Source organism: Hevea brasiliensis, chromosome 1 (assembly GCF_030052815.1).
Source record: "Hevea brasiliensis isolate MT/VB/25A 57/8 chromosome 1, ASM3005281v1, whole genome shotgun sequence".
Taxonomy (NCBI): domain Eukaryota; kingdom Viridiplantae; phylum Streptophyta; class Magnoliopsida; order Malpighiales; family Euphorbiaceae; genus Hevea; species Hevea brasiliensis.
In genome coordinates, this window is record NC_079493.1 from 124,706,177 (window position 1) to 124,722,934 (window position 16,758).

The 16,758-nt window shown below is 33.3% G+C and overlaps 2 protein-coding genes across 4 annotated transcripts; both read right to left on the bottom strand.

Annotated features, from left to right (window-relative positions):
• Positions 1-2,886: 2,886 nt before the first annotated feature.
• Positions 2,887-9,611, bottom strand: LOC110634263 (uncharacterized). Of its 3 annotated transcripts, none has more exons than XM_058151290.1 (8): positions 9,355-9,611; positions 8,447-8,756; positions 7,363-7,560; positions 6,793-7,065; positions 5,232-5,334; positions 4,979-5,097; positions 4,383-4,559; positions 2,887-4,092 (listed from the first exon to the last, which is right to left on the bottom strand). In XM_058151290.1, exons 2-8 carry the CDS (start codon positions 8,744-8,746, stop codon positions 3,280-3,282), a joined length of 1,983 nt encoding a protein of 660 aa, XP_058007273.1. In that variant the 5' UTR covers positions 8,747-8,756; positions 9,355-9,611; the 3' UTR covers positions 2,887-3,279. The 3 variants fall into 3 exon arrangements, with proteins under 3 accessions (XP_058007273.1, XP_021638899.2, XP_021638900.2); XM_021783207.2 differs by having other exon boundaries at positions 9,319-9,611; XM_021783208.2 differs by having other exon boundaries at positions 9,315-9,611.
• An 886-nt stretch (positions 9,612-10,497) lies between these two features.
• On the bottom strand, positions 10,498-16,546 carry LOC110634289 (proteasome subunit alpha type-6). Its single transcript, XM_021783232.2, has 9 exons — positions 16,340-16,546; positions 15,354-15,448; positions 15,188-15,269; positions 14,467-14,563; positions 13,017-13,075; positions 12,748-12,830; positions 11,851-11,946; positions 10,935-10,994; positions 10,498-10,759 (listed from the first exon to the last, which is right to left on the bottom strand). Exons 1-9 carry the CDS (start codon positions 16,413-16,415, stop codon positions 10,667-10,669), a joined length of 741 nt encoding a protein of 246 aa, XP_021638924.1. The 5' UTR covers positions 16,416-16,546; the 3' UTR covers positions 10,498-10,666.
• Between the last annotated feature and the right edge of the window lie 212 nt (positions 16,547-16,758).

A 16,758-nucleotide genomic window follows, 5' to 3' on the forward strand; every position in this document is an offset into this window, starting at 1 on the left:
TTAAATTACTTATACAATAATAAAATTTTTCATAATTTGATTAAATTATTATTTATTTCACTTAATTGAGAGAGAAAAGGAAAATAATAAAATAAATTATAAAAATTTATAGAAATAATTATTATACTTAACAGGAGTAAGAATAAAATTAAAAAAATTAATTAATATAATTTAATTTTTTAAATAATAAATAATTTTAAATAAAATAACTTTAAAAAAAAAGTAATAGATGAAAACACCGTTAAAAGAACTGTTTATATCGTTGGGCGTATCTAAAATATTATCTTAAGTTGTTGGAGTTCAGAATTTTTAACCTAAGTAGCTATAGAGTGGATATTAACCTAATGAGGACATAATAGATAGGTGTTTTATCTTGTTGCAAACAAGTTACACAGTCCAAGTCATGATTATAATCTTATTTAATTACTTGATTAAGCAACAATTGTGGATGTGGACATCATATACCATAATAAATTTTGATTTGGAAGCACACTTTCATAGGGCTGATCAGAATTCAGTTCAAATCAAAAAATTGAATCTAATCGAGTCAATTCGGTTTAATCGATTCGATTTTAAAATTCAATAGGTTTGGTTCGATTTTACATTATAAAATTTCGATTATTTTGGTTCGGTTCGGTTTTAAAAAGAAAAAAATCAGTTAAATCAAATCGAACCAAATAGTAATTTATATATTTAAATCAAATCAAATCGAACAGAATCAATTTTTGAATTGATTTATTTTTATGAGAAATTTATGAATTATATCTAATTTTATATATATTAATTGTTTAATTTTATTGATTAATGGTTATTAGGTTCAAATCAAAGTTAAAATTAGACCAAATAACTTGAAAATCAAGTCTAAATTAAAAAATTAATCAAAAATTAAAACCGATCGTTTTAAACCGAACCGAACCGAAATAAAGCGGTTCGATTCGATTCGATTTTTCACCTATTTCGATTCAGTTCGGTTTCTAAATTTTAAAATTTAATTTTTATAATTTAATTCGATTTGGTTCAATTCAGTTCAATTCAAACCGACCCCTTCACCCTCACACCAACAAAATCAAAACAATTAATTAACAAAATAAACCATAGATTTCCTGATGTTGATTGATGTAAATGTCCATAGTTTTGAAATTTAGAAAAAAAAATTAATATTCGTTTGCCTTTCCTTAGAAGTAAATATATATATATATCATCTATTAATACAATTAAATAAAAAAATATTTTATATAATATAAAATTAGATTTTTTTTTATTTGACTTCATGTTCAATTTTACTTTTATACTTATTAGAAATATTAAATATTTACGATAAGTATAAGAATAAAATTAAGCATTTAACTCATACTTAATTTCAGTATTGTAATCAACAAAAATTATATATATATATATATATATATATATATATATATATATATATATATATATATATATATATTATTTGTGAATGGTATATATATAATTTAAAAAATTGAGATATTTTGTGATATATGGATGTTTTTTAAACTAATAATAAGTGCTTTAAAATTAACTTGAAAGAGACAGGAAACAACTCATTAAAGAAATGTGGAGAACGACAAATTGATTTGTGATTCTATAGCTCTTGGTAAAGTCATAGCTAAAGATGTTGGTTTTGTGTCAGTTTCTCTCATGTTACCCAGATTTTGTAAGAGCCTAAGAGGGATGGCTCTTCATTTTCTTAGACATTGCCACCCCACTTTGGTCCAGTTTGTCTCAATTTCTTCTTATTCTTGTTTGTTTGTTGGTTGCAAGATCAACCCAATTCTCCTAACTTGAATTTTGAGTTTTCTTTGTTATTATTATTATTATCATCCAATACCATCATATAATCTATTGAGCAGCTGCCCATTTACAAACTGTGTCAATAGCGTGTCCACATATGCATTCTTTTATGAGCAGTATTGAAAAAGAAAAGGTTAGAAATGATATACTTAATGGAGAAAGATATTATGAGGATGAGTCTATTACTATACTCAAAATTTAATGTGAGAAGCAATTGTGACCCATCAAGGAGGTATGAGTTGACTGAATACCATTTAGAAATTCTGATTGGAGTATTGAGATTTTATTTAATTTTTTTTTTAATGCATATATTAAGCCACAAATACCTTTTCATTTGGTATGCATATGTGTATTTATTTAATGATAAATTATTGAGTCAAGTTGTCAAAATAATATGTGAGATGTCCACATATTCCACAGTAGCAGCTAACAAGTGGGCTTTGATGGCATCATAATTTTGCAATTATCTTACTCCTTTGGTGGTTCAATTTAATATTATTTGACACTTGAAATTAGAGGCTTATATAAGGAAAGTTGTTTATAAGACAATAAATTCATTCACAGAAATATTTGACACTTTTAAATTAATTCTAGCTCAAATATTAAAATAATTGATTCAAATAGTTCATGAATTTATATATTTTATATTATTTATGACATTAAAAGTAATAACTTATGACGTCAATCACATTATTTTAAATATATAAATATACCATCAATTTCATCATATTTAAATTTAACATTATTTATATAACCGATAAGTCATCGTTACCGAAAATATCTCCAAGGTAATAAGGTATCAAATTTGACCTCAAGTTGAAACCAGTTTTACCAAATAAATAAATAAAAGATGATCAGACAAATGAGCTTAGTAACTTAAACACTTTACAAACACTCAGGGCATTTTTTACATCCGAAGCCTTGCTACTGCATACCTGACTACAATCTCACAAGAAACCAATTTTTGTACTTTACTAGAAGAAGTAACAATCATCATGCGTTTTCAGCGGTATGCATCTTCACTAACCAAATTCGAAATGAAATTACAATCACACAAATCACTGGGGCAAAAAGATCGAAAAAAGATAATGCATATCATTAAACAATGGTTACATTTATGCGCAGGCCATTAAGCCAACTTATTAGAAGAAAGGGGGGAAATGCAATTTTCAACTAGACACCAATTTACAGAAGGCCCAAGACCATACTACCCGGAGAAAAATTGCTCCCCAAAAAAACTATTTGTAAGTGCAATTAATCAGGTTCGCTGACAAGCCAAATGGCTTCAACCACAAATCTTTTCTTTTTCAGTTAATAAGGCACAAAAGGCTAATAGTTCTGATGCTCTCGGCTGGTAAAGATCAATGAAAAATCCAAAACCCTGAATTCCTTTCTATTTTAGGTATGTCAGAAAATGTCAAAATCCATTTTCAGGATCCTAATGATTCCCACGTGTCAATGATCATTTCCCTATAACACTACCTTCTCTCTGCAATAATGGTTCTCATCAGATGGTTCCTGCTCCAGTTCTTTAATTAGTTTTTCAATCTGTCTCCTATAGACAGGCATGAAATGATCACTAATCATAGTCTGAGAAAGCCTCAGTTTACCATACAGGGATCTTGGGGTCACGAAAATCCCAACTTCAGCCTCGCCCAGAGGCTGGGTATTTTCTGAATCACTACTGGAAAGGGAATCAACTTCGTTCTCTGCACTATCAAATGGAAGGGTAACAATGTGCATGATCTTTCCTGGAGGGAAGAACCTGTGTACTTCCTTTGTTTCTGGAGCAGTGCTCTCGGACTGGCTCATACCTACCTCTGCCATGGCTGCTGCTTCTTCTTCCCTTATTTCCTTTGCCAGATCAGCATGCTCACCATCTGCTCTCTCATAAAGCTCATGCTCAAGTTGTTGCCACAATTCAACTTCATTAATTCTGTCTTCACGCGTATTGCTCCTGAAATCCTCACCACCATCAAGATCAGCATCTATATCTAAGTGTTTAGCCATCTCATCTGAACAACATTCAATTTCTGATGTCCATTCTGTTTCCCCAGAAGTCACAGGAACTTCAATGGCCTCTCTTGTGGTATTCTTGGGAGATATAAGAGGCTCAGAAGTTTCTAATCTGGAGGACAATGTTGGGGAACTTCCATCAGCTGAGTTGGAACATGCAGTTGTGCCTCGATGCCGGGGACCAATGCATGACCATGAAGACAGGAGAAGGGAAGAACGGGTGGTCCATGCTGCGTGAGCCATGCTCTGGGCCCTCTTCATCACAACCTATGGACATCAGAAACAAAATTGAAATTTATCATGAACACTGAGTCACTTGCAGAATTGAACTTAATTATGGATTCAAACAACAGATTCAACCACATTTCACAAAAGTAAATATTATTATTTCTTGAGGCACAAACAGTTATTGGTGCCAATGCTTAGTTGAAAAGGAAATGGAAAGGAAAGCAAAAACCATAAAAAGGCTAATTCAGTTGAATGCAAAGGCGAAAAATGTGCCAAGGAAACTAACGGTTTTAAAAGAGATTAATTTGCTAATAGCATAAAAAAGTTACCTGAGTACCATTGGAAACTGGACGCAGAATTGCACCTGCTCCAGCAACCTTTGCTTTGGCACTTGAAATGGATGGAAGACGGGAACCCAAAGCTGATGCAGAACGATAAACAGTACTAAGAATTCTTGTGCGCTCAATCTGATTTCTCAAATCATTCAGCCATGCAGAAGCTGTTACCTGAAAGGAGAAAATATTTTAGAGCAGCACAACAATTAATAAACACAGTAAAAATAGAGCTAGAAGAGCTACTAGTTGTTTTCACAAATCAAATTTCTCATGGAAAAAAAAAGAGAGTGAAATCTTTAGGGAGATTCTGCATCAAGTAAACAAGCTTTAAAAATGCAACAAGGCGACTCCCCTATAGGAAAAATTGGAACCAATTAGAAAGATATTGGAACCAATTAGAAAGATATCTTCTAGTTATACCAACCCTAATCTAGAACTAATACATATGATTAAACATCACAAAAGCCAAACACCAGCAAAAAAATCTGCAAATTTAGGATGCATGAATAAGAAATTATCCACCTAGGAATCCTCAAAAGTCATTTGCTAGAAACAATTCAATCCTATACAACATTTGTTGGGGAAATAACCTCTGCACGCAAGTCATCTACAGCAGCAGCTGAAAATGTAGGCACTAAGTCAGCTCCATTTATAACAGAAGTAATAAAATCATTGCCCGATTCAGCCAATTCCCATGTCATGCAAGCAGCTGCATGTGAAAAGAATCAAATAAACATCAAGCTCACATTGCTATACATGTGTTCTATGAACATACACTAAGAATTAAAAAAAAAAAAAAAAAAAAAAAAAGAATGATAAAGAAAAGATAAAAAGGATTCAAACCTGGAGCAAATGTAACACAGCTAGCCATTGATAATTCATTTTGCTCCCGCAATACATATGTTAAAAGAGCAGCAGTGCCTCCACCCAAAGAGTGTCCTACAATCTTTGGATTCAAAAATTGGAGTTTATTATCTTATACATGTTAAGAACCACAGATAAGATACTAGGATATGTCATAGAAGTTTTTTATATTATTAAAATTAGTTTCGAGAACTGACACAAAATTGCAATTAGTCCATGATCTAATTGCATTAATACAAAGACTCTATTTCAAATATAGTTAGCAGGAAAAATTTTGTAGAGAATTATTTCAATTAGCAATTGTCAATTCTAGTAAGCTCTACAAGACACATAACATAAATGAGAAAAGCACAGAATGTTCAGAAGCAAAAAGTTTCAGGCATGTCAGCAGGAAACCCATCATCGTAGAATATAAAATTGGCTTAGGTAAATAGCTAATAAAATGGTAGCCTATGCATAATATTTTTGGTCTAAACCTTTATTGATCCCACGTAAGAGGGGTAAAAGAAAGATGGGTGGAGGAGAAGGCCATGGTGAAAATAACCCAAAGCAATAACCAACTTAAGGAGTCTTGCAAACACTTGTTGCAGCCAACTGGCTCAAATAAATAAATAAATAAATAAGTAACCAATTTAAATTTTAAAGTGATGTAGGACAGGGTTGAGGAACCTGACTTTGAATGCTTTAATGGGATGCAGATTGAAAGCAATTTATGATTTTAAGGTCCCAATTTAAGGAAGAAGGAAAGCTAATGATGAGAATTTGAATTGGAGGTTATTAGAGAGTGAAAAGAAGAAAAATTACTGGTTGTGTTGAAGCTGTGAACAATACCTGAAGTACTGTGGCAGCAGAGGGAAGGAAGAAAAGAAGGAAGAGGGGGAGAAAAGGGAGAAAATTGGCACCAAGCCTTTCAAATCAAACACTTATAATTTTATGAACAAAATCCTAAGAAAATAACCAAGTTGTATGATAACTTATAGAGATTTAATTAATCCTTAGTCTGACTATGATTGAGAATTCAAAAATGGGAAGATTCTAATCCTACTCCTGCTAGGATTATGAATTCCAAACTAGAAAAATTCTAAATTAATACTGATAGGAAGCAAACAACTTTCAAAATATTCCTAATGGTAACAAAAAAAATCCCTAAATAATACTAAAACTTAAACTTCCTAAATAGAAATTTACAAGACAATCTGAAGTTGTAGTTAAGAATTAAGTCAAAACAATCCTTAAATCTAATCTTACTTGACTGCATCATAAAGAGCGCATGACCTGGAGTGGAGTTTTTAGACTTAAATCATATTACAATATGATGAGATTTCCGTCCAAAGGCCTAAGCAACTAAAATAACAGAAATCTTTCCCCATCACTTAGTTCAAAAGCAAAAGCATGAAATAAAAACTAAAGCTCAAATTCTACTCTATCATCTTTGTCTGTGATTTTTAGAAGAAGTAAAAGAACTTGATCTACTTTTAAGTGCACAAATAATTAAAGAATAAGAAGAAAGGCAGAGAAAAATTCCAAAATGCATTTTTACCTTGAGTTTGTAATCAGGATATTGCCCAAGAGCCTTTTTAAGACAAGGAGTCGCAAGTTTTGCAATCCAACGAGCAGCTGCAACCATCCCACAATGTGCATAACCTAAAACTAAGTTGCTGACTCCTCCCTCATGCACAACAGTATGATGAAATGGCACAACAGCTCCGGTAACAGCCGTCAAAGTATCCTTGACACTATGCGTCCCACGAATAAGTAAAAGGAAATATTTTGTCTTGTGATCAACTAAAATTGTAAAAGCTGGCTTCAATATCTGTGAAATATAGATCAGATGAATAGATCGATCGAACCAAGGATACATACTGTGTATATTCACTGTTATTATCTGACTTGGTAAGTGGATATATAAGATTCATATTACTACTTTAGCAAATATCCCTCTCTATTATCACCAGCACATTTCATGGGAGATTTTTCGGTTCATACCATGAGCACTTCTAACCATCCTCTTTCACAAAAACAAAATATAATAAACTGATCAATAAATAGATAGCATAATTCAAGTTCATATCGACTTAAGATAGCATAATTCAAGTTCAAATTGACTTACTCCTGCTTTAGGTTCTTGAAGAAGAACATTTTCTTCAGTATGTCCTGTCTCCTCCAAAAATAAAGGAAATGGTTTTTTGGAGAAATGCCAACACAAGGTCAGCAGGTTTAAGAGATATCTGAGTTCACTCGTTATTTCTGACCCTTTCAGCTGTATGCTGTCTTTACCACCAAACACGCTGCCAACATGCAAGTTTCCCTGCAAATGTAGTTATGAGACCCGGTTATTGGCCTGGCAAAATGAAAAGCCACATGAAGAATAAAGGTTTCAGAGCATCTCAGGGTAAAGATGTGTCGAAGATAAAACTACCTGGTGGATGTGCAAAAGATTTAGAGTGCCATTAAATATAGATAAAGGTAGCAGTAACTTTCTGTTTTTAACTTACCATTTCATATGTCAAAACTAGAGTCTTAATAGGAAAACTTAATTCAGGCTTATTCAGAGGTATATATATATCTGGGTACAAACAGTATCCTGATGAAAAACCATTATGGTGAGTAGCCAAATATCACCAGTAATGCCCCTAATGCAAGAATTACTGACTTCTTTCAACAATATAATTTCTCCATCCAGCAAAAAAGCAAATTTAGAGTTTCATTTGCACAGTGGCAGAATCATGGCATCAGTACAAAAGTAATCCCCCCCACCTTATTCCATCGATCCAATCACTAACTTATAAGCGATTGCATAACAATATAAGTGGATAAACGATCATAAAATATCATCATTAGCAAACCAACAATCAGAAAGAATAAAGCAACCTGCAGCATTTAAATGCATTTATTCATATACATAGCCAGCATTTTTTTTTTCCTTTCTCTAGCAAAATGCAACTGTAATTTCATTGAGATTGCTTGAACCAACTTCAGAAGCGAAGATACATCTTCAACCACATTATATGAATGTATGCATTCAATCCCCAAAGAAAGCAAATCATCAAGGGCATTATGCTAGCATACTGCTTTGTAGATACCTCATACCAGCAGCACATCCTTGAATTCAAATAATTAAAGCTTGTGATACCAAAAAACACAACAAATAATAAAATAAATAATTATAATAAAACCATGAAATAAACGCTCACCTGCCTCTTTAATAGAAAGTTGATCCCAAACGCCAAGTCCCCAATGGGCCACTTTCCTAGAGTCTCAGAGTAAGTAAACCTAAGTGTCTCTGCCAAAGTTGAGATAGTCTCCAACCATGTAGCAGGGGCTTGAACTAGCCTATGCGATACTCGTTCAATTCCCAAAGGAACATTACTTGCCACATTGAGATTCTCATTTTCGTCATCGTCATGAGACGTACTTGATTGCAACTTCCGGTTCAATGTATAGTACAAAAGAGCAGCTGCACCAGCTGCAGTAGCCACAGTTGCAGTTGCCATGAGTTTATCCCTAATTAAAAAGATAAAATCACTATAATTAGCTTCCTCATTGCTTCACTATTACAGTATCTCTTTCAAATGCTAAAATTGCAGTATTTAAAAGACATCAAAGCCAAACCCTTTTATGCAAGGTATTAAAAAAATATCGAAATTAAACACTGCTTAATAATAATAATAATAATAATAATAATACAAAGTTAGTTCAGAGAATAAATGCAAAATTCGATCCCTATCAATATAAAAGTAAAACCCCTGTCTGGTTGCCGAGAAAGCTCAAGTAAAAACAACGAAAGAAACAAAATCGGAAGCCCTAAAAGACCAAAACCATTACCAAACTTTTACCCTTCATTGAAAAAAAAAAAAAAAAATCAGCGTTGATTCCTTCCTCTCACCCAGCAACAAAGCTAACGATTCAGTCATGAAGGAAACGAAGAGGAACCATTTTGTTTGCAGAATTGGATAAAGATAAATTGAGACCCAAATTTAAAGAAAGAAAAAAAAAAACAAAAAAAAGCGAACCTAATTACCTAAACATGATTGAAAACCGGAAATAAGAAAATTAACGTACCAACCTGAATAGCTCTATTTTCTCTTGATTGGGTTTATACCTTAGTTTCCAAGGAATCAATAGATTATATGTACCATAGCACCTCTCTGTTTACACGTTCTCTCTCTCTCTCTCTCTCTCTCTCTCTCGGATTTTCGAGATGAGAGATGAGCGCAAACTGAAGTAAGCCCTCGATTTTGCAAAATTTTATTTTTCTGTTTCTTCTGGGACGCGTGGCGGATTGACTGGGTGGGGTGCTGAGGAGAATCGAGAAAGATTTCGAACAAACCGACCCAAGCTGAAGTGAAGGAAACAATCGGTTTGGTATTTAAGCTAAGATAAATGACGAAATCAACGTCAACGTCGTGGTTTTTTGGCTTCCTGTCTTCGCCGTGTCCATGTGCAGCTTTGTCCCACTCTGTGGAGACCTGTCCAGCGGTTCGTTTCGGGCTGAAACTAGTGGTTCAGAATTAAGATGAAAATAAATTAAAACTGAATTGGTCTTAAGCGATCATCCTATTTCGATTCAATATGATTCAATTTAGTTTAAAGATAACAAAATTTTTAATATCATCTGATTTGAGGCCATTTCAATTTTATTTTTAAACAATTCGATTTATTTCGGTTCATTAAATTAAATCCCAGATTCCAATTCATAACTAAAAAAATAAAAAAGAATGAAATCCGGTTCAGGACCTGAACCTGCCCCGGCCAGGTCTACCCTCGCATCTTGCCTGTCGAGTAAACCCTTTGCCCGGTAGGCCCGCTTGGAAACTCTTCATTTAATTTTATTAATTTGTTTAATTTTTTTTTACTTTTTTTTTTTATAAAACAAATATGAGAAATATATGGTAAAATTTTACGTATAAAAAATAATAAGTTCGATCCTTTTAGTCAAAAGAGTTGCACGGTGAAGATTAGTGGCTTTCAAAGATTTTAACTTCAAAAGAATCAAATAGCATAAGTTGATCCTTCAATAATAATCACTAATCTCACCAATGAAGTTTGATTTAATGGTACTTTAATCATCTTTAAGATTATAAACTTTCAAATTCCAACTTCAATTAAAACCCAATAAATTAAAAAAAAAAATACTAATCTCAATTCTTTCAATAAGGGCAGGTCCCCTGTATTTCAAAAGCACAGTAACCTTTCAATTTCAGATCAAAGTTGAAATTTTCGTTTGACAATTGGAAAATTCATCTGCATCAACACAGCATATCAATTAATAACTGGTCAGGTTTCACACATGAAATTAAAGATTCATTTGCATTGCATATGAAAGTACTCTTTTCAGCATTCTGGACAGAAACAAACGTCTAAACATTGACTAAAAGTTTCAAGAATACTGGATCCAATCAACAGTTCATCATTTAGTCTCGCTCGCTTATTGCAGTCAAGTGCTCATCAATCTCCTCAGTGGACAACATTCTGAAGTCGGGGTTCTCCTTCCTCACCACTCCAACCTACAAAGAAAATGGTTTTCATTATCATCATCATTAAAAAACACTTCAACAAAGACTTCATCACAACCAGTGACACCATTTTACAGTTGTATATTGTCCTAATTCCTGAACAATTAACGAGACCAATTACAAAAATAATAGAAATATTATAGCAAACAACAGGAATAGTTTGTACCTCAATCTCAGTGGCCTTAAAATCCTCCTGTAGAACTGATTGCAGAGCAGAGATTGCAGTCTATACATGAAAGCAATGCAATGACATGAGACTTTAGAGGGAAGAATCATGAAGAATATAATTGCATGCTATGTTGACTAGACTATTTTAAGTGGTATAATGCTCAGTCTAAACAAGGCATATTATAAATAGATCTCCAACATGAATGTGTGGTGATTGACCCCATTCCTTCAGTTTCTTTCATCGTCAGCACTTAGTAGCAGAAAGACAAACTGTAACAAGATGCATGCAAGCATATGTGCGTGCAGCATGCATGCAAGCATATGTGCACTTGTGTTTATGTAGAAAGATGCATGCACATGAAAAATTAGCACCTCAAAACAAGACATCAAAAAATAAAGACCCATCAAATATCAAGCATTAGTCTTGAGTCTAGAAGTTCTGTAGTTCATTTGCCAAAGTTACATGACTAGAAATGGCTGTCAAATCATTTTCTATTCATGGAATGATGGCAATTGTTGAAACAAGACAATAAGACAACTGTGCCTGTGATTGGATTGGACTAACTAAATGACAAATAAAATCAATATGGTGCGGAAATCTATACATTCATTAAAAAAAAAAAAACTTGGGAGTCAAAAACTCTCATATAAGAATATAATTCCATTTTGATTTTATGAATGCTTGAGCAAAAAGGCAAATAAGTTGAACCAGCCAATTATTCACGTCATTGATCATGATAAACAGTAACATCAGTGCTTTTCAGAAAAGGAAAAATGTAATAAACTGCAGATTTTGCTCGTGACCAATGCATAGAAAACTGATAAAATAGGAGTAAGAACTTCAGCCTAATCATACGGGAGTAGTGATTTCAGCCACATCATAATTCTTACAAATATGAAGTACTAGAAACTACCTGCACTGTTTCCTCGTAGGTAAATTGAGGATCATTCTTCATTTTCTTCTCCAAGAAATTAATTGCTTCTTGCTCTTTTAACCCCGCACTTGTAGCCTAAATAATATAAAACTTACTTCTTAGGCATGAAACTTTATTTCATTTAATTAAAGTGAGAGAGAGGGAGAAAAAGCGACAGCCATTTCAGAATACTTGAAAAATAGTAATATAAACCAATGCTAGTACGACTAAATTGGAAATTTGCAAGCTGGACAAACATATCCATAAAATATCATTAACTCTCCAAATGAATTCCAAAAGATCAATAACTATTTTCTTAACCCTCAAAGAAAAAGTTAACTAATTTGCTCATCAAATTCTCCAAAGACATGTGATATTGAATACCAAACAATTGCACTCTTTCTGCAATTTATTGGCAACCTACAGTTATCAACTTTGTACATCCACTCAGCTTATGTGTAACTTGGGAATATGAACACAGCAAAACAAACGAAGGGGTAAACATCACATAGCAAAATGTCCCAATATCATTTCCATTAAATATGGCCTGCTAATCGTGCCCGCACTGTGTTTGCCATCAGGAGTATACTTGTAAGTATCTCATTCATTGAAAAGTTAACATTATGCAAATAAAATAATAATAATAATAATAATAATAATTAAAAAATTAAGGGGCATATTTTATTGGTTCTGTATTGACACAATGTATTAGCAACCAGAGCACATCATGTATAAGGCACATAAGTTGGAAAATAGGATAGGTGGTTATTTATTGATAAGTTAGCTGTTAAATTGGAGGTGAATTTCCTTCTCATATGAAGTTAAACAGAACATTTCACAATAACACAACAACAACAACAAAAACACCACCACCATGAAATAAAAAGTTGCACGTACCTTGTGGCCAAAGTAGTGGCCAGCTGGGTCACATTTATAGAGACGAGGTCCAAATTCATCATCAATACCCAAAACCATAGCAACTTCCAAAAGCAAAAATTATTGAAAATCATGAGTAAGAATAATATCAGTGAACAGGCTGATGAAAGTGAGAATTTAAAATGTAGAGGGAAAGAAAAAAAAATACTAAGTTTAAAATACAATTCCAGTTTGAAATTGTGAACTAAATGGGGAATTCTTTGCAACTGCAAAGAAGACCAGAAAATTACCTACTCCAAGTGGTCTCATATAAGCATGTTGTGTATAAATCTGTGATTTGTCAGCTATCCTGTCCACAAAAGCATTTTAACATAAGTTGACTTCATGATACACTTAAAGCAACACTAATATGACAAAATACACAGCAATTCAACATTGCAGTCAACTTTGTAGGGAAACTATAGACCATTTTGCAAGATGCTAAAGAATGGTACATAATTAAGGTGACACGGAAGTGTTGATTATATGGCAGCATGTTATATAGGAGAGAGTAAGTCTCCTCGAATAAAAATTACCACAATTGTTGTGAGCTCCTATGGGGCGCTCTCACCCTGCTCCAGATGATATGAGATCCTTCTGCCGCAGTCTACTGGATGTCCAAGACCAAGTAATAGGATAAATGCTTTTCCAATCCAACTACCATTTTTTATGACATATATACACATTAACTCAACTAAGCCTTTATCCCAAAAATTTGGGGTCGGCTATATGGATTCGCTTTTTCCACTCTGAACGATTTTGGGTTAAATCCTCAGAAATGTGTAATGCTTCTACGTCATGTTGTACTACTCTCCTCCAAGTCAATTTAGGTCTACCCCTTTTTTTCTTTCTATCCTCTAACCTAATGTGCTCTACTTGTCTAACTGAAGCCTTCGTATGTCTACGCTTCACATGACCAAACCACCTCAATCTCCCTTCTCTCAACTTATCTTTAATTGGCACCACTCCTACCTTTTCTCTAATACTCTCATTACGGACTTTATCTAGTCTGGTATGGCCACTCATCCACCTTAACATTCTCATCTCTGCAACTCTTATCTTAAATGCATACGACTCTTTCAGTGATGACATAGATACACATTATTCATTTTAAAAATTAGGAAATCTTTAATTGACAAGATTTATACCACAAACATGAATGACATCTCAGATATCAATATCTGAACAAGCACAGCAATGACTGACTCACAACTCGAAAGCAATCAACTTTTAATCCAGTCAATGACACTATCTTATTATCCAACAAACAAAACAACATCATCTTCTAATACTTAACCTAGAAGAACAACACTGTAACCTTGAGCTGTGAATCAAAAACATTCTCCAGGCCTGCTTTTACCCCAATTTATTATTCTTGTATTTTCTTTTACCCCAATAGCTTATATCAAGGTGATTGTAACTATTTTAAATCTACAGCAAACAGCGTTTCCTACTCAATCAACTTACAAATCAAATGCTTATAGTGAAAAGCAAGAAGAAGCAGGAGATGTGACAGTCATAAACCACATGCTAAGAGGGGGAAAGTAAAGAAGTTACAAACTGTATGGTTCCCATCTTTTTGGGTTTCTTTAAAATGCAGCCTAACATGGATAATGGATGCATTTATAACTAGCTCAAACATATAACAGAATCACTTAATTGGATTGTCAAATGTCATGTCATGTAACATGAAGAAATTACCATTTAGCCAAAACATCCACAGGCATCTCATATCCGTATCGGAAGCGAAATTCAGCAGCTTCATTCCTAGCTTGTTGAACCAAGGTCCTTGCATCAGCTGGAAAATGGAAAGTCAAAGACAACTTAAGTCCTAATAATCTTAGACAACAAAAAGCCAGATTCCAGTGACAGTGCCGATGATAATTCACATCTAAATAATGGTTCTTTGATATTATGAAATAAAAACATATGTTAGTCAAATCATCTTTGTTGATAAAAGCTCTTTGCTCAAAAGCATTTCCTTCATTTTGACTTTGCATAACTGCAAATTCAATATGCTTGATATAAGGCCATAAAATTATTGGATTCGTGAATACTGTCTCATGGCAAATGCTTCAATACCTAAACTACTGTCATCCTACTTAATCATCATTTCCAGATTTCAAGATAGAAAAACATTTCCCTTCAATGATAAATAAATCAAAACTGATACTATGTAAAAAACAAAAAAAAAAAAGAGTTTTCTGAGGACATGCAAGTTAAAAATACAAAAAAAAAAAAAAAAGTTACATCAAAAACCCAAAAACGATTTCAAACAAGAATATGTGAGTTAACAACCACACAAGTAAATGTTCAAAATCAAGATCCTCAGCAAATCTAAAATTTATGCAGAATATTTTGAGTTACCAAGTTTCACTAAAGTTTCATATCACCAAATTGAAAGGACGGAAGAAAAACATACCTGTCATGCCAGTTGCTAGCAGACCAAGGTACTTTGTAATGGGGAAAAGATGTGTGACACTTGTATGATCCAAGAGCTTGTCCTGCATCCAACATGAGAATTATATACCACATAAAACTGAAATAGAATGAAAAAGTTTTTGCATAATGAATAAGCCAATACATACAGGGACTTTTTTCTGAGTCACTACACAGACAGAATCCTTTCCGCAAACACCAATTGAGGTGATCCCAGCAGCCTTAACAGCCTTAAACGCATACTCTATATATTCAGTTAGAAAACAAAAATCATTAGAGTAAATTTACCACCTATTAAGCTTGTTACATTTAACTTGGTGCTGGTCTAGCAAAGTAACTATAAAATACTCTAGGTGCCAAACTGAGAAAAATGCCTGAAAAGGGAATAGATAAATCAGTTTTAGATTAATCCGCTTCCACTAAAAAATTCCTCAGCACAGCTAAGAGTTAAACTACTGTTGCACATCCAGTTGTCAGCACAGCTAAGAGTTAAACTACTGTTGCACATCCAGTTGCGACCTAAAGGTTAAATCCGCATTCAAAAGCTTATTTTCTCTTTCTTTCCTTTATCTGGCAGCAATCAAAGAGAAAACGAACCTTGATTATTCAAATTGACAGAACACCTACAGCTTTACCAAACATTGCACAACATAAATATCGAAGCAATTTTTGATATCATTGCATGGAACCTAAACTAACACATATTTACAATGTTAAATCAATATCTAATTTACAATTTAACAATGGTATTCAAAAGTGGATTACACCAATCATCCAAAATAAGTGGTGGAGTTTGCATCAGTTACTTTGAAAACCCACAAATCTAAACGCATTGAAATAATCAAATAGATTGAAATTTGATTGAATAAAATATTTATACGTTATAGCTGAGCACCAAAGTTACCTCAAAATTATAAAATGACAATAAATTCATAACGTTTAAACCACTATATTTCATTGGCAAAATAACAATGGAGTTAAGCTAAAGCTATGAGATCCATCAACCAACAATTTCAACTACTTCGAGCAATGTAAAAAAATTGCAATTGAGGAGATTATGTAACGAGAACGATAGCTATAAAACTGAAATATCAATGGATATGGATGATAATTGTGAATGATGCAGAATACATACCCACTTGAAAGAGACGACCCTCTGGTGAAAAAATCGTGATGTGACGATCATATCCTCCTCCACTTCCTCTGCTCATTTTGCTTCAATTTGGTATTTTCAACCTCTTTTTCTTTATTTAATTTCTTGCTAGGGTTTTGTGGTGTTGTGCGTTAGAGAACTGACAGAGAAGTCTCAGTGTACAAGCAGATGGAAAAATGAAACGACATCACAAGGCAGCGCGAGTCTCTGGCTATCATCAAAACGACGTCGCTGGATGTTTAAAAAAAAATGGAAATAGAAAAAGAGGAACTGTAAAAGATTGACGTTGCAATGGCGTGAATTACAGTCATGGATAACAACGACGTCGTCTAAGTGAAAGATGATCACTTTAAGTTAGGCCCATATTAAGTTTATAATGGGCTTATGGTCCATTAAGAAAA

Excerpts from the sequence above, each read along its gene's own strand:
- LOC110634289 (XM_021783232.2), bottom strand. The coding sequence starts at position 16,415 with ATGAGCAGAGGAAGTGGAGGAGGATATGATCGTCACATCACGATTTTT. Across the intron at positions 15,449-16,339 it reads GGGTCGTCTCTTTCAAGTGG|AGTATGCGTTTAAGGCTGTT; the intron begins GTATGTATTCTG and ends CTGAATATATAG. Across the intron at positions 15,270-15,353 it reads TGACTCAGAAAAAAGTCCCT|GACAAGCTCTTGGATCATAC; the intron begins GTATGTATTGGC and ends TGTTGGATGCAG.
- LOC110634263 (XM_058151290.1), bottom strand. The coding sequence starts at position 8,746 with ATGGCAACTGCAACTGTGGCTACTGCAGCTGGTGCAGCTGCTCTTTTG. Across the intron at positions 5,335-6,792 it reads ATCCTGATTACAAACTCAAG|ATTGTAGGACACTCTTTGGG; the intron begins GTAAAAATGCAT and ends TTGAATCCAAAG. Across the intron at positions 5,098-5,231 it reads CTGTGTTACATTTGCTCCAG|CTGCTTGCATGACATGGGAA; the intron begins GTTTGAATCCTT and ends TTTCACATGCAG.